General features: G+C 39.4%; 2 protein-coding genes across 5 annotated transcripts in view; one reads left to right on the forward strand and one right to left on the reverse strand.

Annotated features, from left to right (window-relative positions):
• Nucleotides 1–21108, forward strand: part of STX17 (syntaxin 17) — a 35514-nt gene extending 14406 nt beyond the window's left edge. For all 4 annotated transcript variants that reach the window (XM_054060524.1, XM_054060525.1, XM_054060523.1 and 1 more), the window contains 6 exons: nt 2136–2201; nt 8659–8878; nt 14097–14212; nt 14296–14346; nt 16358–16444; nt 17614–21108. In XM_054060524.1, the coding sequence (XP_053916499.1) occupies nt 2136–2201; nt 8659–8878; nt 14097–14212; nt 14296–14346; nt 16358–16444; nt 17614–17853 (780 nt within the window). In that variant the 3' untranslated portion in view covers nt 17854–21108. The remainder of the gene's footprint in view (nt 1–2135; nt 2202–8658; nt 8879–14096; nt 14213–14295; nt 14347–16357; nt 16445–17613) is intronic.
• Nucleotides 21109–23247: 2139 nt separating this feature from the next.
• ERP44 (endoplasmic reticulum protein 44) overlaps nt 23248–23494 on the reverse strand; it is a 52607-nt gene continuing 52360 nt past the window's right edge. Inside the window, exon 12 of the mRNA XM_054060522.1 lies at nt 23248–23488. Coding sequence (XP_053916497.1) covers nt 23387–23488 — 102 coding nt within the window. The 3' untranslated portion in view covers nt 23248–23386. The remainder of the gene's footprint in view (nt 23489–23494) is intronic.

The raw sequence follows: 23494 nt of genomic DNA on the forward strand, positions 1-23494 counted from the left end.
CTACAGGTTAGAATTCCACAGTTATTTTTACTTCATGGACCTCCCTTAATTTTAAATGTATTTGTTAATTATGAATAAAGTCAATACCATCTTTCAAGGTTTACTCTTCATGAGTGTCCTACAGTGAGCATTACCCAGGACTACAGCTTTTTTTGTGTTGGGTGACAGAGAAGTCAACAAGAAAGAATTCTCTCACCACTTTAATGCCATTGCTCTGGGTGTATTAAGTCATTGGATTCTTTGGGGTCATCGCTAGCATACGAGGAATTGAAGCAAAGTAATGAAACTTCTGAATATGTAAAGCAGATAAACGTGCAGAACATTTCCAGTAGAAATTATAAAGAGCAATAAAGGTTTCCTGGGGAGTTCCTGTTGTACGTCCTAAATGGAAAACAGGATTTGTTATTGTTAAGTATGTGGACAACGCATTACAGTTAGTTGAAAGCAAAAAGGTAATATTTCCTCAAGTCCCTTCTGTTCCACCCTCAGAAATTCCTGTCTTGGAACTCTTTCAGGGATGACTGATTGGGAATACCTACTGTCGATCCAGAGTTTTTGTGTGTTTTAAAGAACAACGGTAGTAATTTTAATGGCATAGTAACTTTAATGGCATAATAATTTATGCAGGAGTTGCTAGTTTCCCAGAAAAATCACTTTAATCTGACTTAATTGAACACTAAACCTTTTCTCTTGCATAGCACTACAAAATCCTAGCATGAAAGAACTTTTCTCTCTGAAAATAAGAAGTAACTTCAGACTTCTTGTTTTATTTTAGGAAGCGGAGTAACTTGTGATCCTTATTGCTGTGGCATTTAAAATTATGAAAAGAATTAAGGAAAGATGGAGGGTGTAGATAAAGTTTTTAATTGGTAACAAATCATATTAAGAAATTAAGGAATTAATCTTTACGTAAAAATACCTTAGAAATCATGGTAAATAGTTTGTCCTGTTATTTAAGCAATTAAAAAGAATATTCTAATATTGTAAATGTAATGTAATTTGATGGTTTCAGACCATGTTCCAAGCACCACAGCTTCTACTTCTATTATTTTACTGCTCTTTTTCATGATAATGTCTCGGTTATTTATGTCTACTGAAAAAAGCAGGATTGATATATTTTAAGGATGAAAAGGTTTATATGTGGTGATATGCAGTCCTTTTGCAAAGCTTGCTGTCTGCTGATGGAAAGAATTACTCTGGTCACTGTCCCATGGGAAATGCTCTATGGATATTTTCCCATTGATGGTAGTGGAGCCTCTTGCAAGTGCCACATAGAATCATAGATTCATAGAATAGTTTGGTTTGGAAGGGATTTTAAAGATCATCCAGTTCCAACCCCCCTGACACCTCCTACTAGATCAGGATGCCTAAGGCCCCATCCAACCTGGCCTTGAACACCTCCAGGGATGGGACATCCACACCTTTCCTGGGCAACCTGTGCCAGTGCCTCACCACTCCTATGGTGAAGAAATTCCTCCTTATGCCTGGTCTAAATCTGCGCCTCTCCAGTTTATACCCATTGTCCCTCGTCCTGTCACTTCAAGCCTTTGTAAACGGTCCCTCCCCAGCTTTCTTGTAGCCCCTTCAGGTACTGGAAGATCGCTATAAGATCTCCCCAGAGCCTTCTCTTCTCCAGGCTGAACAACCCCAACTCGCTCAGCCTGTCACATCTGCCCTTATGGCTCTCAAAACTGCGTTTGTAACTACATAAAAATAATAAGTGTAAATGTAGACAGTGATGATGTGTAATGAAAGTAATTCTCTTCGTAAATACTATCAGATAGCTAGTCCTCTGTGACCAGCACTGCTCAGCCCCTATTCCATTCTGTTTTCCTCCTTGTGCCCTTTGAGTTATTTATGCCACAGCAGCAGCAGGATGCTCCAATCTGTTTTTATTGTTAAAAACTGATGCTGAAACTCTGATCATCTGCAGTTCAGTAAAATACATTGTACAAAATTATTCACAAAGTACATCGCTATTTACCTCTCTAATTTTGCTGTGAAAATGCCCATGACTCAGCTTCTTTACTGTCAGTTTGGAAAATTAAAGTGATTATTTACTGAAGGTTGCTTTTTTTCTGCATAGCTAGTTGGTGAAAATAGCAATTATATGGAGTGTTTTTCCTTTATTTCAGTATCAAAGATGCAGGCTCTGGGACAGATTGCACGAAGAGCACATTAACGCAGGAAGAACAGTTCAGGTAAGGATATTAAAATGACTGTGATATTAATGGAATTAAATTACATACATAGTACTGGTTAGCTCAGGGATGGATCTTCACAGAGATGTATATTTGATGTAGGTTTGAGAAGTACACGATAGTGCTTTACTTTGTTTAAAAGGTAGGGATTTCCTGTGTCCTATGAGGGAAATACAGGCAGAAATATTTCTTAAACAAAAGTTTGGAGGCTTGTTTTTCTTGCAAACTATCACCTTATGATACTAAATTAGAAGATGAGAATTGCAGTAAGGGATACTGTTAATTTGGTTTCAGACCAAACACAGGACATCTAGACCACTAGTTTAGTGTGCAAATCTCTTGTTAAATATGTAATACCATCAAAGGAGGAACTACCAGACACATTTGTCAGCATGGCATCATCTCAGTGAATTTGTGCAGTCACCCATAACTCAGCACACAGGGAACCTCGCATTTGTTTCTAAAAAAAATGCATGTCCTGATGAAAATGGTGTAAAAGCTAATGCCAAATAGGAGCCTTCACGCTGCTGAATAGCACGCAGCCAAAGATCATCCATACAGCAAACCAGAAGGCCAGGTCTGCACTACCAAGTTTGCTGACACAGACAGAGCAGCTTGTGGTTATACCATGCTGACAAAATTCTGCAGGGCAGACGTATCTTTGCCAGCAGGAGAGGCATCTTGTGTTTGTTTCATAGGTGGTGTTCAGAGGAGAGACGTCACTTTGTTACTGTCACTCCGCATCTAGACAAGCAGGCTTTGCCAACAGGGGCAGCACAGTCCTAAACTGCTGTATTTTGTAATTCTAATACTATGAATTCCCATGTTTGTTGCAACACCTCACACACTTCTGTGGGAAATTAGACCTGACTGAAAATGGATGGAAAAAAACCCCTCAGAAAGTAGAACTTAATCCTGATTAAACAACAGTATTAGACAGTGGGCAGAGATGGAGTTATTTATCTTTTCTGAGTAATGGAAGGTGTTAGTGAGCTTTGTTAGTGTAGATGATAAGAAGTTATATATGAAATCCACTTGATTTTTCTGTTACTTGGAGGTATTTTTGAAATTTGAATAAGAGTTTGTTCTTAATATCAAAAGACTCTTCCAAAGATGGAAGTCCTGTTAAAGCAGTGGCATCCAGGTGTGTTAAGCATGTCTGTGCTGTGATCTGTTTTCTCATCTGAAGGGTAGGAAAGTCTTCTCTTGGAACTTTTTGTTGGTATCATTTGTTTAGCAAGACAAAATCTATCAATAGTTAGAGAAAAAGTAATCATATTGAAGAATATATATTCAAATACATAAATTGCTTTAGTAATAAAACCTTATATTTATCTCTAGAAACATTTACGTTTGTCTTGAACCTAAAGTCTGCCTTTTTCACTTTCAGCCAAACTAAATTTTCTTATATTTTATTTAAAGCCTATTGCTTTTTAGATTTGGATACAACTTATGCATTATAGTGGTTCACATTCTGATACCCAGAGAGCAGAATAAGAATCTGGGTCCATGCAAGAAGAGTAGACTGGCTCTTTGTTTTAATTAAATAGTTAGGAGTCTGGAGTACTTGATAATAAATTATATGACATGTAGAATATGTTTGCTGTAAGCTGTTTAAATGTTTACCAATGGACTTGTGATCTGTTTGTTTGCAAAGAAATCAGATTAATTATTGTGATACCAAATGTTCTCTGCAGTGCACACTTTGCTCTCAAAATTAGATGTTGTAAAAATACATTAGGAATCCCTAAGTCAATGTTGACCCAAGACATCCGCCACAGGTTTTGGACAAATACATGCACAGCCACTCTACATTTAATCCATGTGCACATAATTAGCCATTTTTCTGAATTTTCAGTTTACCCAGAATAATTACTTCTATTGTACTTTTGATGATGGTCAAAATTAGAATAGAAGTATAGATGAGCATAAACGTGTACCTTTTCTTTCTTGGTGACTGGATGTCACATTAAAAACTTATAAAAAGGAAAGTGAAGAAACTGGGGAAATATTTTTATAGGATATGATAACACCCTTTCAAAAATATTAAGAAAATAGCTGTTGTGTACCATGTATGTTTTTCTTTTTAATTTTTATGATTTTAATTTCAACTGAAAATTGTTTACAGGTAAAAGATGGTTTTCAAAACAATGTAACTTGATGTAAAAGGTGCTATGTATCCTTAGCCATGCTATAGGCTGCCTTAAAATATTAGTGTGGTCTCAAACCGTCTCCCAGTCTCTTTGGTCAGCATTAGCAGAATAGTCTAATGTGGGCACCACACTTTTAAGGAACTATGAACTGATTAGGGAGTGTCCAGGGAAAGTGATGAAAATGGAAAGAAACTGGAAAATGAGGCTTACTTAGACAGATTGACAGATCAGTTATTTTGCCCAATGAACACCTGACAGTGGTGTGCTGTCTGTTTACAAACACGGAAAAGATAGTTGCAAAGAGGACAGGGCTTGTCTTCCTCTCTTTTGAACAGAGAGGATTAAGAAATACCTGGTTTAAACTAAGACGAGTGAAATCTCTTCTAGACTCGAGGAAAATGCTATAGCAATTAGGATAATGAATTCTTGCAATATAACATCAAGATGGACAACCCTTTCATAAAGATCTTCATTAAAAAGTTGTTTTAAGACCAGATTAGATAGACATCTGTTAGAAATAAAATAGGGTTGACAGATCATGCTTTGAAGGGATGACCTCCCAAGGCTTTTGCCAGGTTCATTGTTTTCCTATGGGTTTCAAGAGAAAGCCATTTGAAATAAAGACTGACAATTGGGTTTTTTTGAAGTTAACAGACCAAAATTGCAAATACTATAAAGAAAAAATCTTATATCTTTTGGGCTGAATTTGGTGAGTTTGAAACTCGGGAGTTCCCATAAATGAAAACAGGATTTTATATTCCCTTCCTCTCTGAGTTAGCTTGGTTTTAAAAGTGGAAACAGTTGGGAAGATGATGATATACTTCTATGCTCTACCCAGAAATTAAACTCTATCCCATTAATATGATTATGAAAAGAAGTCACAGTCATTTGCATATCCATACTATTTATCATGTTACACCCTACTGAGCTCCTAAGACATGGCTCCTCGCAGCAGAGGCTTAGCTTCCTTGCTAGGCTGAATCCATTTAACTCCTGTATAATTGACAATGAATGCAACAAGAGTCCTCTCCAGAACCACAAAGGAAGAGGTATGAAAATTAAATTTCACCAAATAGGCAAATACCACAATCTGATTCCTCCATCTTCTTTCTCACCAATATTTCCCTTTGATCAGCAAGTTAATAGTGAACAGTGGAAGTGAGGACCTGATTTAGCTATTCCTTGGGGTGGGTAGTTTGTATCTGTTGAAGCTTCTGTTCAGGATTTGTGAACGCTCCTGTAGCAGGTTGGTGGTTGTGTTGGTCACTGCACAATATCCATCTTCATTATCCCTGTGCATTGGCTGTACTGGTCGTTTGCCTTCACCTGCAGCTGCAGTGGTGTGAATCGCTAGCGGAGCTAGGTTTTAACTCACTTTCAGCTGGGAAATTTTCCTCTTTCTTTAAAGAAACTGCTTTGGAAGCATTGTTAGCCCATCCAAAACTCACTATTGTCACTGTTCTACAACATGTTCTTGTTTGGCGTATCATGGGCTAAGAAATTATCTTCAATGCACTCCAGGAGTCGCCAAATTATTGGATACTATGTTGCTAATTCAGCTGGGTATCTTACAGAGTTATTTTTTGCATCTCCCTTTTTAAATTGTTACTCAGTGGTTTTACCTGGGGTTAGCCTTAAATAATGCAGCCTAAGTTGTCTTAGTAATGCTCTTAATTTAAGCATACAATGAAATATACTCATAGTAATTTGACAAATGCAAATCGATAATTCATTCTTTGGTTGCCTAATATGACTCAAATTAGTTTCTTTCTTTCCTAATTATATTCCTACTATTTTATTCATACATGTTAAAAAAAATAATTCTGCTAGTGTATATCAATAAAATAAGTTCCATCTCGTTCCTACTTTTCCAGGTAAGCAATACTGCCTTTCTAAGGCATTACCTGTATCTGGTTTGTATCACTGCAGAAAACCATTCTTTTTCTAACAACTCACAAGTGTTAATCCATTCTTGTGTTCTGCACTGAGAAAAGTATTCAAAACAATTGGTAAATGGTGCAGTAAATAATACAATTTATTATATCACCTTATAATGTAATGCATTTAATATTATTTTTATTACAGCCTTATTTTTTTATAATTAGATAAAATCTCGGTCCTAAAACATCAAGTGGTATAATTTAAACTATAAATTTCTTCTTTTCATTTGTAGAAAAAATTGTGTGGATTTTTAGATTTAAAAAAACAAGGCAATAAAAAAACCCTCTATTTTTGCTGTAGATAGAAATTAATCTTGCAGGAGATGCCTGCACACAGACTCTTCTCACTAGTTGTGGATAGGTTATGTCTGCTCAAAACTCTTGCAGCTAAAGGAATATTTCTTCTTTATTGTATTTGATACACCAATCAAACAAGTATATTCATCTTTCTTCTGAAAAAAGAATAAAATTTGAAAAAAAAGTAATTCTCCTCCTTTGTCCCTAAAGTTGCCCTTACTAAACGGAAGTGATTGATAGTTTTGGGGTAGGTGGGGGTTATGAATGATTGTGTCCTGAAGTGCTATAATGACCACAGTTGCTTATTGTTGTTAGAGAAGCAATAAATTATCTTATTTTTATATTATTTTATATTATTTTAACTTGTTGCAACCTGTGTAAATATTTTGGCAACGGTCTAAATTGATCACAGATGCCAAAATAACTTGTCATTACACAGTGAATTAATTGGTTACATCCTTTAATTGAAACCTAAAATAAAACAAATTGACTTCTTTACTTGGGGAAGTGGATTAAGTATAAAATTGACAGCAGAAAATCAAAACATTGATGGGGATGGCTTAAAAAATATTTCTCCCTTGTTTTGTGGTTGGCTGATATTATGGATATATTAGTTTGTCAGGGAAGATAATAGAATCATAGAATCATAGAATTGTTTGTGTTGGAAGGGACCTTAAAGATCATGCAGTTCCAACTCCCCTGCCATGGGCAGGGACATCCTGCCAGACCAGGCTGGACAAGGCCCCATCCAACCTGGCCTTGAACACCTCCAGGGATGGGGCATCCACAGCTTCCCTGGGCAACCTTTGCCAGTGCCTCACCACTCTCATGGTAAAGAAATTCTTCCTTATGTCTAGCCTAACTCTGCCCCTCTCCAGGTCATACCCATAAGTACCTTCTCTTCCTTGATCTTTGGTTCTTATTCTCCTGGGGGTTAGTGTCTCCCCTGTGGAAAGTAGGCCATGTCCAAGAAGACTCGGCAATACATCCAGGTGATGCCCCACTGCACTGTTTGGGGAGTGCTGTGTGGGAGCTGCTGCCCCCGTTTATTTTTTGTAAGAGATAGAAAACTGAGTGAACTCACAAGCACAAGCAAATACTAGAAACGCAACAGGCTTAGTGAGCTGGTTCTGATGTAGTGGCACCTCCAAGTAAGGCCGTGGAAGTACAGACGCCTTCCTCTATGGACAGTGTTAAGCGCTGGTTAATGTGACTAAATTGCTGTCTCTCTCAGTATCACTGTTGGCTACAGGACTGTCATCTGGCTTAGGAAGTGCAGGAGGTGGCCCACAGGAAAGCTGGGGAGGGGCTCTTTATCAGAGTTTCCAGGGATAGGATGAGAGGTAAAGGTTTAAGCTGAAAGAAGGGAGATCTAGGTTAGATATTAGGAAGAATTTTTTTCCTGTGACAGTGGTGAGGCAATGGCACAGGTTGCCCAGAGTAGTTATGGATGTCTCACCCCTGGAGATGTTCAAGGCCGGGTTGGATGAGGCTTTGAGCAACCTGATCCAGTGGGAGGTGTCCCTGCCCACTGCATGGGGTGGCGAGGTTGGAACTGGGTGATCTTTAAGGTCCCTTGCAACACAAACCATTCTACGATTTCCTCAGAAGGGATCCTCTCTAGGCTGAGCTACCTTAAGTGAGGACCTTCTCTGCAGAGCGTTGTGGTTTTTATGGGGTGACTCTTCTGCAATAACGTTATAAAAAGACCAGGGAATAGCACCGAGTTCAAAATAACAGCATCTGGGAGATCCAGAATAGGTTCTACCGTGTTACTGGAGGCACGGGCTTGTACAGCAACAGGGGGCATCTTTGACAGTCAGAATCAGCAGCAGTGAAACGGTGCAGCCTGGAAAAAAAAATGGATGAAGAGGACAGGTCGCCTAGAACATATGTTGCTTGAAACCTGGGACTTTTGAGTTTTTTTGTTTGTTTTAGTTTATTAAAACTTAGAAATGGCATTTTTCATTATTAAAGATAATCAAAATGATAGTTGATTCCCAGCCACTGAATGTATCTAGTGGTCTTACATAGTAAGCTACAAAATAACTCTTTAAACTGTTACAGCAACTCCGTGCCAATATGAGAGAGATGGAGAAACTCTGTTTGCGAGTCCGGCAGGAAGACATCCCAGTCCTGCAGAAAATGATAAATCCCATTAAAGAGGAAGCTTCGTTTGCAGTAAAAGATTTCCTGCAGCTCCATTCTGCATCTGCAGAAGAACTTAAAAAGCAACTGGAAGGACAGGAAGATGCCTCTTTAACCAGATCTGTAACCGTAGGTGGAGGTAATACACTTTCATTTCTCTATCCCTGATACCTGTAGTGTTGTATCCAGTTCGTATTTTCTGACCAGAGTAACAGGTTAACAAATGAGATTTCAGTTGAAGAATAATTTTTAATCAAAAAGTGCTTTTATTTCCCTACAGCACACTTTTCTTATGACCTGTGACTGAGTTTCGATAAGTGGAGAACGCTTTAATTGAAGTATCTTAAGAAATGAGATAGTTGTGGCCTTCCATAAAAAAGATCCTATAGCCTTGGATCTGGAAATAAAAGACTGTTCATACAAAGAACAACATTTACATTCATGTTTCACAGTAGCTTAACTTCTTTCCCCTGCTCCTGCAAATCACTTAACTGCATGTGAGTAATCATTTAGGCCATTTTTATTGAATTAGTGCTTGCAACATCAGGAAGAAAACCATTTTTACATGATGGACAGTATAATCTACAACTTCTGAAACACCTGAAAAAGAGGAGCAAGTCTCTATAGAAAGAACATATTTGCCTGTAGTATTTTATCTCAGTAACTGACAAGAAAGCAGCAAACAGTATAAATCCATAAAAGATTTTGAAAACACACTGTAACATGCTACAAGTCAGATGTGTTTGCTAGTTTTCTCTCCTTGCTCTGCAAAATGTTTTTCATTCCTAGTTCTGCCATCTGTCTTCAGAGGAAGCCCTTACTATGTCATGGTACCAACTAGTGTTCTCTGCTAATGATGTGTGAGAAAGTTGATTACATCAGGAATAAATCCTTCCACGTAATAGTAATTACTTTGATTGCTGAAGTAGCAGTATTTTTTAAAATTGTTTGGACATTTTAATGTGTCTCTAAAATTGAGAGTATTCACAGTCAATGGCATTGCAGAAGAACTTGCCATCAAATGGGATTTCATAACCCTTCTTGTTGCTCTATAGAAAACTACAAGAACTCTTTCAAGTGTGATTAACAAGCTAGTGGGTTTGGTAGTCAAACAGGGAGAAAAGAAAAATAGATTTGTAAGACTGGGCTTGCTTTCGAGAATATCATGTGCAGTAGTATCAGAAAGACTTATGAATGTCAAGATACATCAAATATAGTCATAGAATGGTTTGGGTTAGAAGGGACCTTTAAAGATCACCTAGTCCAACTCATCTGCCATGGGCAGGGACACCTTTCACTAGAGCAGATTGCTCAAACTCCTATCCAAAGTGGCCTTGAACACCTCCAGGAATGAGGCATCCACGACTTCTCTGAGCAACCTGTTCCCAGTGTCTCACCACCCTCATCATAAAAAAACTCCGTCTTCTTACCAGGCCAATTAAAAAGACTGAATTATCTTCCGATACATGAATCCCGACTTTTTCAACACCTTCAGCATAGTTGATTACTTAGTAGATTGTCCTATTAACTTTGTGGGTTTTGAAGCCTGGCTATTCACTGCATTCTTCTTCCCCTCCAAAAAGAGAAGATAATAACTGAATCTGTTCTCTTGCGGTCCTCTCATCCTCAGAAAGAAGCTGAACTTTCAGAAGCTGTTTCTTAAATGCCCAAGACTGAATTTCATCAGACCCTCTGGTCCTGAATAAATCTACCTCATCTGAATATGTTTAACCTGTTTTCTTTACGTTTCAGCCTATACCTTTTTTTCTTTCTTGTTTAAATTAATCACATAAAATACCTGATTACAGCTACCAGTGTTGTATAAAGATTGACTAAATCTTTCTCTGGGTCATCTGTTACTTTCTTCCTTTACCTGGCAATGCACTCAGGCTTCCTTTGTCTTCCTGTAGCTTGAAAACTGTTCCTAGAAACTTTCTTGCCACTTTGGTAGCTGCAATTTATTTGTGTCCTAATCTTTTATTATATTAACTTTCCATGCTTATATTATTCCTTGTACGCATCTTAATTGTGTGTCAGGTTCTAGATGCCCAGGACATTGAAGAGCTCTTGCTGAATCCGTAAACATTTTCCTCTGCATTAGGGCTATTTGCTGTCATCTTCGGTAGAGTGTATTTTATTAGTGTCTGCCAGTTCTTCTGCAGTCCTTTATTCTTTAGGAACTTCTTCCCCATAGTTTCTATTAATCATTTGCCAAATGCATGAATATCTCTTTTTGGGGGAGCTCACTGTCGTAGCGTTTCACTCTGAGTTTTCGACTAGTGAACTCTAGTATTCAGTGATCTCCATCCATATTAGCCATTACTTTCAGGCTCTTTGTGAGCTCTTCTCTGTTACCATCAGAATTAAATTTCCAATGTCTCTTCTTTTGGTTACTTTCTGCATGTGTCATTCTGGTATTTCATTGGAAAGGCCTTGTCCTGGCTTATTGCTTTTCCAACAGCTACACAGGTGTTAAATGGGAACTAGAGTTTAATTTCAAAGAACAGGACTGCTTTTTTAATCTGAAATACCTTTAAAGTATGGAGGACATTGAGCAGAACTGTGCTTCAGAAAGACAAGAAATTGATCAGAAAGATTGGGATGAGCAGAACAGAAAAAGTGTTACTCGAATGACACATTCCTGCCAGTCTGCTCAAGAATACAGGAAATAATTCACCCCATTTAAAGTGAAACATACAGGCAGGCAGACAACTAAATACAATTAAACAGGTATTTTTTGTTCAAGTTTGCCTGACTGAAAGCAGCTCTGTTGAATTGCTAACACAGATGCAATATATTGCCTGTTCTTTTGTGCTTAGAGGCTGCAGTGCTGAAAGCAAATCTTGGCTGCCGATCTTAATCAAAGGAGGTTCAGTGTGCCCATTCTTTGTAGCATGTTGCTTCCCATCTGGTAGAGAAGGAAGGATTTTACAAATTCAAATCGCCCATTTAGAAGACACCTCAGTGAAATGATGTGGTCCCTTCCCCCTTTCACCATCCTCAGCTCAGGTCCAATAGAAATGGAATTTAATTGCATTTTAAACAAATATTAACAAAAGGTGAGACTCCACTCTTAAAATTACTAAAATCTTTTAAGCAACGTATTGAATCTCCCAGAGCATTAGATTTTTATCTTGAGTGTAATGAGGTGCGAAGCTGCTCTGTGAAATCTGCAGGGGTGTTTTGTATTATTGCATTTCTGTGGAGATGCTGTAAGTGAACTGGTGGAGCCACTTCCATTCTCAGTTCTATTAAAGTTGGTTAGAGTTGATAAAATATGAACTAGTGAATATAAATTTCTTGCTCGTACTGTCAGCTCAAATGTGACTTCACCTTCCCTGATCCTTCGTATTCTTTAGCACTTTGAAGTAAGTAAAGTATTTTCTTGAGGATTTTTTTTTTTCCACTAGGTTTTAGTTATTAGAAAATGAACACAGAGTAAACTTGCTTTTTATATTCTCTCGAACGTTTTTCAGGCAAAACTTCAGTATCATTCCTGTTGGTTGAAGGATGGGCTTTTCTGTGGTAGGTCAGTATAGACTGTTAAGGACAGATCAGAACAGGGAATATAATTTGTGAGGAGGGAATTTTGCTTAGTGAGCTTTTCTTTTTTACTTTTGATTTAGAAATATTATAATTTCAACCAACTTAGCATGCGTGTGGCTGATTGGGAAAGAGTACACTTCTCTGATCAGAAGGCACTTGATTTTGAAATAAGGTTGTGAAGGATTGAAATGGAATAAAATAATCAAACCCAACCTTATGTATTAGACTATGTAGCAGAATTGGTTTAGCCAAAACCAGACACATTTGGATATATGATCCATTGCATTGAAAAAGGAAAAGGAGTATTTCAGAACTGAGTAAATAATACCAAATAATCTAACAATATAGATCATAAAATATGTTCTGGAAGAGCATGTGATGATTGTAGAAGGTGAAGTGCCTTCTATGCCTGCATTCTTAAAGGAAAAAGGGTAGAAATAATAAGAAAGAAAAACAAGTCCAAAATAAAACCCCAAATTGCTTAGTCCATCATTGTTACTTTGCTTACTTATTAATTATGGCTGAATATCAGCTTCATTGATGTTAGATTCCTGTTGCTTTAAGAATGGGAAGATGGGATCCTTAATGTATTTTGAGATATTGGGACAAAAATGTTGCAAAATGGACAAATGTTATGAAAATGTATCATTTTTATTTATCTTAAATTAATTCCATGAATAAGCATGCACTGTTACTGACTTTTTATTGACTATGATAATATTTATTTATTTTCAGTTGTTCATATCTGTTGTCGTAACAGTTATAAAATATTATGATAGTACCTTGGCACGTTCAGGGTTTGTAAAGATTTTAATGCAATATTGACACTTTAATACTATTAGACATATCTAATCAGTCATCCCCATATTTTATACTACACTCCCACAGAAGGAAACATCGGTGTCCTACTGAAAACTGAAGAGGTCTAAATTAGCATGATCTTTACACAGGGTTCACGTACACACGTTCTCCAGTCTGCCCTTCATACTCTAAAGCCCAAAATGTTTGTTATTATTCTTTATTACCACTTAATTACTTGGCTGTAATTATGCACTTGTCCATACACATCCGTAGTGGCTCAAGACTGGGCTCTGACTGGAGGAGGTATGCATGTGTCTGTTCATGGTATCTGCTCTCGCCCAGACCATGCAGTCTCTCATTGCCCATTTTTCCCACCATACTTTGTTCTAATGCCTCCTCTGCATTCCATCCAGGCGATTCAGAAAGGAAGATACTTGAGAATATTGCCTTTACACCACTGAGCTTCAAACGTTTATTGTCCTTCGTATCGTTACCCAACTGGCAGCATGTTACTTGGTTTTCACTGCTTTTACAATGGAAGCTTTTCCCTCCAGCTTCTTTTAGTCCCAAGTGGCTGAAAATCAACCTGGTAGCATAATAATCAGTCATAAAATGAATGACTCCCTATTCAGTTTTGGCAGCGCAGTGTTTTTGTGCGTCATAGGTAAATAAAGGTTTTGTCCCAGCCTCAGTTTTCTTAGCTTGGTTGATAAAAAATTAATTACCTGACCATGAATTCAGGAGTACCATTTCATATCTTTCTCAGAACTGTCTGGGAAGGCTCAGTGATAGAAAGGAATCAACTCCTTTGGCAATAACCTCCTTTTAAGAAACTATCTAGTGCTAAAAGTAAGACTTTTCCCTATATGATCATTTTCAGAGCAGTTGCTTGGCTCAAGTTAGGTTAAATATCGATTTATACTTGAGAAACATTAATAGAGGGAAATTTTGCACATCATCTGCATTCTGACCTGGTACATTTAGTTATAAGCATCATGTTTCTCATTCAGAAACTTTATACACGGAAGTGAAGGATGGCTCCCAAAGTTTAATCCAGATCCAGACCCGCCTTCCCGAAATACCTCAGGAAGAAAACGCAGCGGAGTCCTGGGAAACTTTAGAAGAGGTATGTTGGAGCTCCCTTACTGTGCCGTTGGTGCTCTTGTTTTTAGCAGCTATGATGAAATAACATTTGTTTTTTATTTGTAGGACTTGATTCAGCTTAGCCAGTTGGTGACTGAGTTTTCTGTCTTAGTCAGTGTAAGTATTAATCCTTCTGTTCTAGATCGGGGCTTGTACAAAATGAGGGCGAGCGGGTAACTCCTAGTTGGGGGTAAAAAAGAAAAGCAATACTTCTACCTGTTATCTAAACTCAGACCAGGCAAGTATCACTTGATCAAAGTGATAGAATAGCAGAATAATATTAACCGAATTTATTCAGATGAATACTCAAGATTACAAAATCCTACTCACTGTTAGGAACTTCAGGAAAACACCAGCCACTGCACAGAGGCTGAGCAGAGATGCCTGCAGGAAGGTGTTATCTTTGCTGGTTGGAGCCTATGATAGATACACCTGTAGTTTCAAAGCCCATAGGTGAGATGATACTTTCCAAAGACACAGGCGATGCATACAGTGTTTATATCGAATTGTCTAGTGGCAAGTTGAAAGGTTTTCCTGTGATTTTCAAGTGCCAACAGAAGAGGAATGTTCCAAAGCATTAGTTTAACTACTCAAATGCCCCTTTGGTTAGAAAACTAACAGCTCTTCCTACTCTGGGTCAGTGACCAATTGCAACCAGTACTTTTGTGACTCTTCTGATGATTGTCTGTCATAAGTAATTTTGAGGAGGCAATAGTGTTCTGCTTCATCACTAGTGCTGGTACTTGCCCCTAAGTTATTATCACCAGAGCAACTACTGATATTCTAGCCAGTGCCCTTGGCCACAAGCTGAACCTTGGTAGAAGCTCTACAGCGTTGGCCACAGACATCTGCCTGGGTCTCATTCATTTTTACAATTCCTAGTTGTAATGGTGATGACAGCCTTCCCTCTCTGTCTGAAGTTTCCATCACCTTTATTACGCCCTGTCACAAATGTTGGTTCCCAAAGGTTGTACCTCTTCCTTATTCACACTCGGTTCCCAATGTTTAGTTCTTCCTGTGTCACAGGGAATTTAAACCTACAATTCTCATCTCCTAGGAGAGTTCTTTAAGCTCTTTGCTGTTGGGTTAGTTGGGATAGATAAACCATCTTTCATCCTTTCTGCTGAGTACGTGCTGCTTCACGCATATGATAAAAAAAGACTTAGGAATCACTAGGCTGGAGAGGAACTGCAAAATTTTTGTTTCATAGCCTAAATGTTAGCAGCTTTAGCTAAAAAGGGGAACTCCTGTTCCCAGGACTTCCTGACTTTTACACGTAACCATCTTTAGATATAATAGCAAGCATCTCAAGTGTGTGGGTTGAATTGCAGCTGAAGATATCAGAGCGGTGGATTCAGCAGTTTCTGAATTAGAAAGAGGAAAAAAAGTTCCGAATGCTTTTTATTTGACACTGAAGGTTAGCCCACTCATTATTTTGTTACATAAAGCAGCCTGGGTACTGCTGAGATTAAAATAAGAACAAACAAGCCCACAATCTCCTTTATCTTTTGCTCCAGTGTTCTTGGAGAGAGACTGCAGGGGCAGCTGACTGCATTTGGGGAAAGGATGGAAGGGTTCACAGGAAATCACACAACATAATACAGAGTAACAGCGAGTATATTTTCAGTACTGTCATTGCTCTCTTTGCAAAGTTTAGTCAGTGTTTTAGAATGTCCTGCTTAAAAACTCCTATTTACATTTCTTGGTGCAGCTTCGTATGTTGGAGGAGGTGCTGATCTCATAAATGCTCTTTATAGAATTTCTTTTTGAACGTGCAACTCAGCAGGGAACAAAAAGCCTACTTTGGATTCTTTTCCCCCTTTGGAATGCAAGTTCATCTATTCACAGAAAAGATTTAGAAATCATATGTTTTGGCTTGTTTTCTCCAACCGCAGCAACACTTTGTATAATAACCACGCTGTATGATTACTTAACAGTTAAGACTTTTTTTTCAAGTCTGTAGTTTCAGCACGGTTTATCAGATGCTATTAATGAACCGCCATTAAGGCTGCAGTGTGGAGCAGATGAAAGTGGCTGTAGGGCCCTGATTACAGGCATTAAAATGGTGTGTATTGGCTCACTGCTGCTTCCCAGCAGGTCACCTCACTCATAATTCCTTTGCATCTAGTCTCAGCAGGAGAAGATTGACAGGATTGAAGACCATGTCAACAGTGCTGCTGTGAATGTTAAAGAGGGAACCAAAAACTTGGGGAAGGTAGGGATCTGCTCCTGCTGGTGAATCAATGGTACCCTGCCTCCCAGCAATCCTCTGTATTAACCCAATTGATCTGCCGTCTTTAATGCTGAGGGAGGCAGCAATTAAGGAAGTAAGGAAGAAATGACCCACAGGTAGCAGGAGGAAAAAGAAAAATCAATCTCTTTTGTAATTTTCTATTGCATCCAGGCTACTAGGAAATACAATTTTTTTAATTTTTTTTCCTTTTTTTATGCTACTCTGATGCTACTTTGCTTTACCTGCAAAGGGAAGCATCAACGATTGGCTCGCAAGAATCAAATAAGCATAAAATAACAGGTTGATGATAACTTGCAATTTCAATCCATTTCTGTGTAGATGTCAATGATAGTTGTGTGTATGCCACAAGCGTAGATTAAGGTGTGCTGCAGAAAAGTCTGAGCATTTTTTCAGTTTCTCATTTGATTTAATGATGGAGACCAGGTAAAAAATAGTCTCCATAATCAGCCAGAACAATGTAAAAGGACCTGGTTCACGACTGCGTACAGGAGAGGGCTTGGTTTGGAATTGAATCGTAGAATGGTTTGGGTTGGAAGGGACCTTAAAGATTATCCAGTTCCAACCCCCCTTACATAGGCAGGGACACGTCCCACTAGATTAGGCTGCTAAAGGCCCCGTCCAACCTGGCCTTGAACACCTCCTGGGATAGGACAGCCACAGCTTCCCTGGGCAACCTGCGCCAGTGCCTCACCACCCTCATCGTGAATAATTTCTTCCTAATGTCTAGTCTAAATCTTCCCCTCTCCAATTCAAAGCTGTCCCCCCTCATCCTATCACTCCATGCCCTTGTAAAAGCCCCTGCCCAGCTTTCCTGTAGCCCCTTCAGGTGCTGGAAGGTCGCTAGAAGGTCTCCCTGGAGCCTTGTCTTCCCCAGGCTGAACAACCCCAACTCTCTCAGCCTGTCCTCGTGTGGGGGGTGCTCCATCCCTCGGATCATCTTCGTGGCCCTCCTCTGGATTGGTTTTAGTACTCTCTGTCATACATATGGGATAGTAGATCATCTTCTTTTAAATACTAATTTGTAAAGTTTATTTATCACTGAGCGTTCAAGCCATTGCCAAGAGCAGTGAGGGGAAAACACACATCACCATAGGCAAGTATTCTAACTCTCTTTTTTTTCCCCTTTACAGGCTGCAAAATACAAGCTGGCAGCTCTGCCTGTGGCAGGTGCAGTCATTGGTGGAGTGGTGGGGGGTCCCATTGGTCTCCTTGCAGGCTTCAAAGTGGCAGGAATTGCAGCTGCAGTTGGTGGTGGGATTTTGGGTTTCACAGGTGGAAAATTGATACAAAGAAGAAAACAAAAAAAAATTGAGCAGATCTCTTCCAGCTGTCCAGAGCTTTCTCTCCAAAGTGCCAAAAAATCCAGCTGAAGTATAGATTCGTTATGAGCAGGAGCAAAAGCGTAGTAGCCACGCTAATGACAGACTTGGAGCCTTATGCTTTGAATACAAGGCTGAGCTGTGTGAGTTTTGACAGCTGCTGCTTGGGAGGGGTGAGACAGGAACATCAGAATTTCTCTTCCCAAATGTAATAAATGACATCAGTCCTTTGAGAACCATATAGGTAACTTCTAACTATAAAATTCCCAGGTGAGCTCTATGCACGGCTGTAATGAGGGGTGAGACGTGCTTCATGCCAAATTTGCACAAAGTGTCTTGCAGACAATAGAAAGAGAGAGAGATGGAAAACCCTAGTGCTTTCCTACAAATGCTGGAGCTTTTAAAGAAACAGAAAACACTTCCATCTTTCTTTTGTGGTCATAGTACTTTAAATTTACTTCCAGTTATCTGGATTCCCAAACTCCTCCTATGTATTCCCCAGGATATGACTGACTCTGCCTGTTCAGTGATGCACAGGGAAGTGTTTAGCTGCCACAGGAAATGGTGAAAAAGTTGGGTGAGCAAGGTGCAAAAAAACCCCTTCTGTATATCCCACATCTGCTTCCATCAGCCAAATCCTGTCAGCATCATAAGCAGCTTTTCCCCTTTTCTGGATTTAATTTTACACTAGTCATCTTGTTCAGAGGGTAGTTAAGAATTAAACAGTTGAAGCAGCAGCCCCACAGGACAGCTATTGGAGTATAATAATTTTCCGAGGCTGCTCAGCTCCTTGGCTTGTCCTGAGAACACTGCACGGGATGAATGCCAAGCTCTGGCATTCTGAGCCCAAAGCCTCAACTTAAGCAGCGCTTACTGCTAGATGTTGCCCTTACTTCTCATCTCCTGTCACTGACAGTGCTCTGGTGGCAGGAGATGGCGGGAGAGCTAAATAGCTTCCCTGGAAGGTGGTGCTGTAGCCAGGCCCTCAACAGTCTTCATTAGGCACCAGGTCAAAGGATGATGAAGCAGCGAGGCCCTTTAGATGGTGCCAGTGGCCACTGACATCCTCAGATCATGGGGCTGTCTTGAAAATGTCAGCCTGATCCTGTTCACAATAAGTAAACCGTGTTTGTTTGGGTCAGCTGCACCTCCTGCATGCTGCTCAGTTCTGAAACTTCTGCTTCCACCCGCACAGCAAAGCAGCTTCTCAGCCTTTTTAAAACTTTGGGACACGCTGTGGAGCCTGCAGGGGGTGAGATGCTGTTAGTGCTTTTGCCAGCTTTTAATAGCGGATGCCTGGTACTTTTACCATCCTTATTTTGCTGCCTAAGAAGCCTTTTGCTTCTGAAACTTCCATTGTTAAATACAGCAGCATTGACATGTTTTTATTGTCACATAATCTACTGTTCAGCCCGTGATCCTACCTCCATCTTTCCAGCACAGTTCCTACTCTATTGCTGCTAGCGTTTGGGGGGACAGAAATTGAGGTTGGCAAGCTGCTTTTTAAAGCTTTTAAATTGTTCAGTTCATCCTGAGCTCTGCTGGAGTCAGTTTTATTAGGTGAATGCTGAAATCGGTGTTAGGTGATAAGGCTCCCTAGCAGGGAACGCTGTCTAAGGAGGCACTATGGAAAGAGCTCCCTTTTCTTAACCAGCACTTTGATATCATCATTGCAAATAACTGTCTTCTAATGACAGATGATAGGTTTTAGTGCCTAGAGACACTGTAAGCAACTGTTAGTTACAGCACAAATATCTTTTTTCTGAACAGTTCTTCCTTATTACTTTTAAAATATGATTGAAACCGCTATCAGTCAGAGCATTGTGTCAATTTGAAGTGGGTCTGAGGCTCAGGGAAGCAACGTGTGCAAGAATAGTTTTCACAAGTAATCACAAACATTGTCAAAACTGCATGTGTTAAAGCCACAGTGCCTACAACCGTAAAATAGCTGGAGTGGAAAACATCAGCTCAAGTAATTCAGCTCATTTGCTCCTGTCAGGCAACAAGCCCTTTCCTATAAATGCATCTGCTTTGGATGTAAACACTTTAATGAACTTGTAACAACTTCTTACTAAGGCTGTTCCTTCCTTTGATACATAATTTCTCCATTTAAAGCAAGAAGCTAAGGAAGTGTTCTTAATCAGAAACTGTGGTTGATTCTTTCTATGATTTTAAAAAGCCATCTCTGCTTTCCTATTGTACGCTCTGAAACCTCAAGTGTTTCAATGACAGTGGCCACCTCGGAGACACTGCGGACTCCACCCTCTGCGCTCAAGCTGGATGAATGCCAAGACAACATGAATTCATAAAACTGAGTTCCTGCCGCAGCTTACACAAATGCAGCTTGGTCTGTGCTTGTTTTATGAACTGTCTAACATGAAAACTATTCTTCATCATCACGTCTTTAAGGAAGCAATTTCAAGCCATTGTTTACACACAAGACTGGGGAGGCTGTTACTTAAGCTATGATTTTTAAAAATAGGTGGGTTATTTACATATGTGAAAAAACACGAGCATCTGAGTAACCAAACTAGCGTCGAAATTGCTAGGTACGTTAGTCAGAAGAAATGTAAGGTACAAACATAATTCTTTCTGACCAAATAAAAGTTTTTTGCCTATGAGGCTGTTTTATTTCCTTTCAGCGTCTAAAAGATTAACTCCTGAAAAACTTTATATATTTTAATAATTGCATTATAAAGATGTACAATTCCTGCACTGAGTTACCAAACACATGCTTCAGCTGTTCAAATATTTACATTGACTGAAATTAAAACAAGTTAAGGTGTTGCATGCACCCAGTAACTCCTACACAGGTGCCAGCTCAGAAATGGACTCCTCAAGTTCAATTAAAAAGTAAGTTTGGAAAGGGTTTGCTCCATATGGGGATAACACTAATATAATTTGACAACACCCCATGAAAGGCTTGGTAAGTATTAGAGGGAGTGGTCAGCTGAGCCTTGACTGGTTAAACCCATTGATGCAGATGATCAGAGCGGAAAGGCTCAATTTGAAACTGATTTTGTCCATCACTTGACCTCTCAGGCAAATTCTCTATTTCATCAGATACTTAAAAGCTCAGGTGATCCCAAACAGTGTGTTGGGACAAGCACACACAGACTTCAGCTGTTCCACCTTCCGCTTGCAAATATAAAATCACTTTAAAGTTGGTACAGCCAGGTCAATGGTCAACAAAATCCCTGGAGAATCGGGTCCCAACTCCACTAAGCACTCCATGAAATAACTCGAGTCTGTAATTGTCGTAAAACTATTGCACCTAATTGTCTAACCAGTGTTGGGACGCCAGTGCTCTGAGAACTTAGAAAAGCAAACTTGGATTAAGGAATGGCAGAGGAGGAGCGTCTCATCTTTAGCTGAAAGCTTGAGCCACTGGACTGTTGGGTGCATGAGGTAGCATCTGTCTCCAAAGAGAGAAGTTTAGATATTTTCCACCAAACAGCATTTATAAAATAAGAATCCCCAGGAAAAACAGAAACCCCGAAGGAGTAAGAAGAGTACTTATACCCACCATGCAGGAACTGACTAAAATTTCACTTCTGCCTAAACAATGCCAGAAGTTCTGTAGGACCACCTGCAGATAACAAGTGGCCGCCTTAAATCTACACTCTGTTCACATCTTCAGATTCCAGCTTGAAGGTGGTTTGACTAAGCTGCCACAAATGCTTGATTGGGCCTAAGATGGAGAATGGAACAGGAGAAGACCTGGCTTTCAAGCAGTTAAGCACTTTCAAGCACGCTAAGATGCAGATTCAGAAACAGACAAAAAGGTATGTTTGTAAACAAAATATTTGTAACACTTTTGGCTATCAATTCTGCATCTGCTCAGCTGTAGCTCGGTGTTGGTTGGTGGCAGCAACGCCCTCCTCAGAATGAGGCCCTAGAAAGCTCATGTGTCTGTTGCTGCATAGAAGCCTTTCTTGGGATTAGCTTTTGCCACAGCTACACCAGACCCTGTTAGTCATCTGTTAAGAACTGAGTAGGTGGCACTGAGCTGAGAAGCAAAAGGAATTCCTGAGCTGTGAACTGTGGGAATCGGAGCACTCACTTGAAGAAAACATGAAGCCACCAGCCCAGCTAGCCAAGGAACAAGCTTGCTTCTAAGGACACTAAACCTAGGGACCTAGATTCTTTGTACAAAATGTACTGTGCAAATCCAATCCTAATTCATGGGTCAGGCAAAGACAAGTCAGGACCCTGAATGTTAGGAAAGTAAACTTCCAGCTCTTCTAGGAGTTAGACAACAGGATCTCCTGCAAAGCTGCCCTTGGAGACAGGAAAGCAGAACAGAGCTGGCAGATCTTTAAGCACAAGTGCTCTCGATTCCCGGGTGTAAGAAATCAGGAAAGGGAGACAAGATATGGGCACGGCTGATTCCAGACCTGATGGTCAAACTGAAAGGCAAGAAAGAAATGCAGAGGCAGTGGAAGCAGCGCAGTGTTAGGTTAATGGCTGGACTAAATATTAAAGGTCTTTTCCAACCTAAATGATTCTGTGATTAAGTCATCTCTAGCGATGCACCACAAATTAACAGACAGTCTTCCATCTTAGTTTCTAAGTGTTTATGTCACCAAGCAGCTTCGAGATTCATTGAGAAAAGCCCCTATTCTGGTCTTATGCACAACAGAAAAGCACACAGGGGAAGCAGAAATTCAGAGTAGAATTCAAAGAATATGCAATAAATAAGGCACAAGCCAGACAGAAAGAGTAACAAAAAATTCACAATGGATATTCCGAAAGTAAATGTCTGCCAGGAAGGCAGGGACCTAGGGAGAAAAAAACCAAACAAGCAACCCCTAACTAATCATCACACATATTAATCTAAGACTGACAGATATAAGATGGCTGTTCATCCCTAGTCCTCTCCTACTTTTCCAACACTGATGTTCTTTTAACACAACCTTGTGGATAATACAACAATGTCAGTTCCAGGAAATCAGAGCTGGTCAATACAGCCCTTTCATTCGAAAGCTGTTATCATTAAAACTCTTCCTTGCCTCACTTGGTATTTCAATAGTCAGAGATGTTTAATCGCTTAGACATTTACACCCAGTAAAGCACCAGACGAGATTCTGTAAAACTTTAATTTATTCCCCTCCCAAGTATCCAGAATAGAAGACCCTCTTAAGTTGGAGAAAAAATGTGACAAAGAAATAGATTCCCAGGATAGCTGTTCACATGAAGAAGAAGAAAAAAGCACATACTACCAACGTTACACAGAAAACAACCCAAAAGTCCTATTTAATGGGATAGTGCAAGTTAACAGCATGTCTCTGGCAAGGACACCTTCATTCGGATTATAAAAGTTTTACAGAAGAGAGTTAGATCGAGAGTCTGGATGGGTCTCTGATATTTTACTCTAGCATTAGGAACGTACTGTTTGAAAGATGCTGTACAGAATGACCCACCAAACAAATGTATTTACAAGCCTGGGGAGAAAAAAACATTATTTTTTTCAGTTTATTCAAAATAAAAATACACATAGAATTATGAAAATATAGGTTTACTATTTCCACCACACAGAAGTCAATGCTGCTGTCTGAAAGGCTTGCAAGATTATTTCAAGTTTTTAAAGTTCATCTTTTTCCCTCAATAAGGTGTACCTATGTTCACTGGGGGCCAGTTTCTGGAATGAGCTCTCTGGTGGGCTGCTTGCTACATCCTGAACTGGCTGAAA

This window comes from Cuculus canorus, chromosome 2 (assembly GCF_017976375.1).
Source record: "Cuculus canorus isolate bCucCan1 chromosome 2, bCucCan1.pri, whole genome shotgun sequence".
Lineage (NCBI taxonomy): Eukaryota > Metazoa > Chordata > Aves > Cuculiformes > Cuculidae > Cuculus > Cuculus canorus.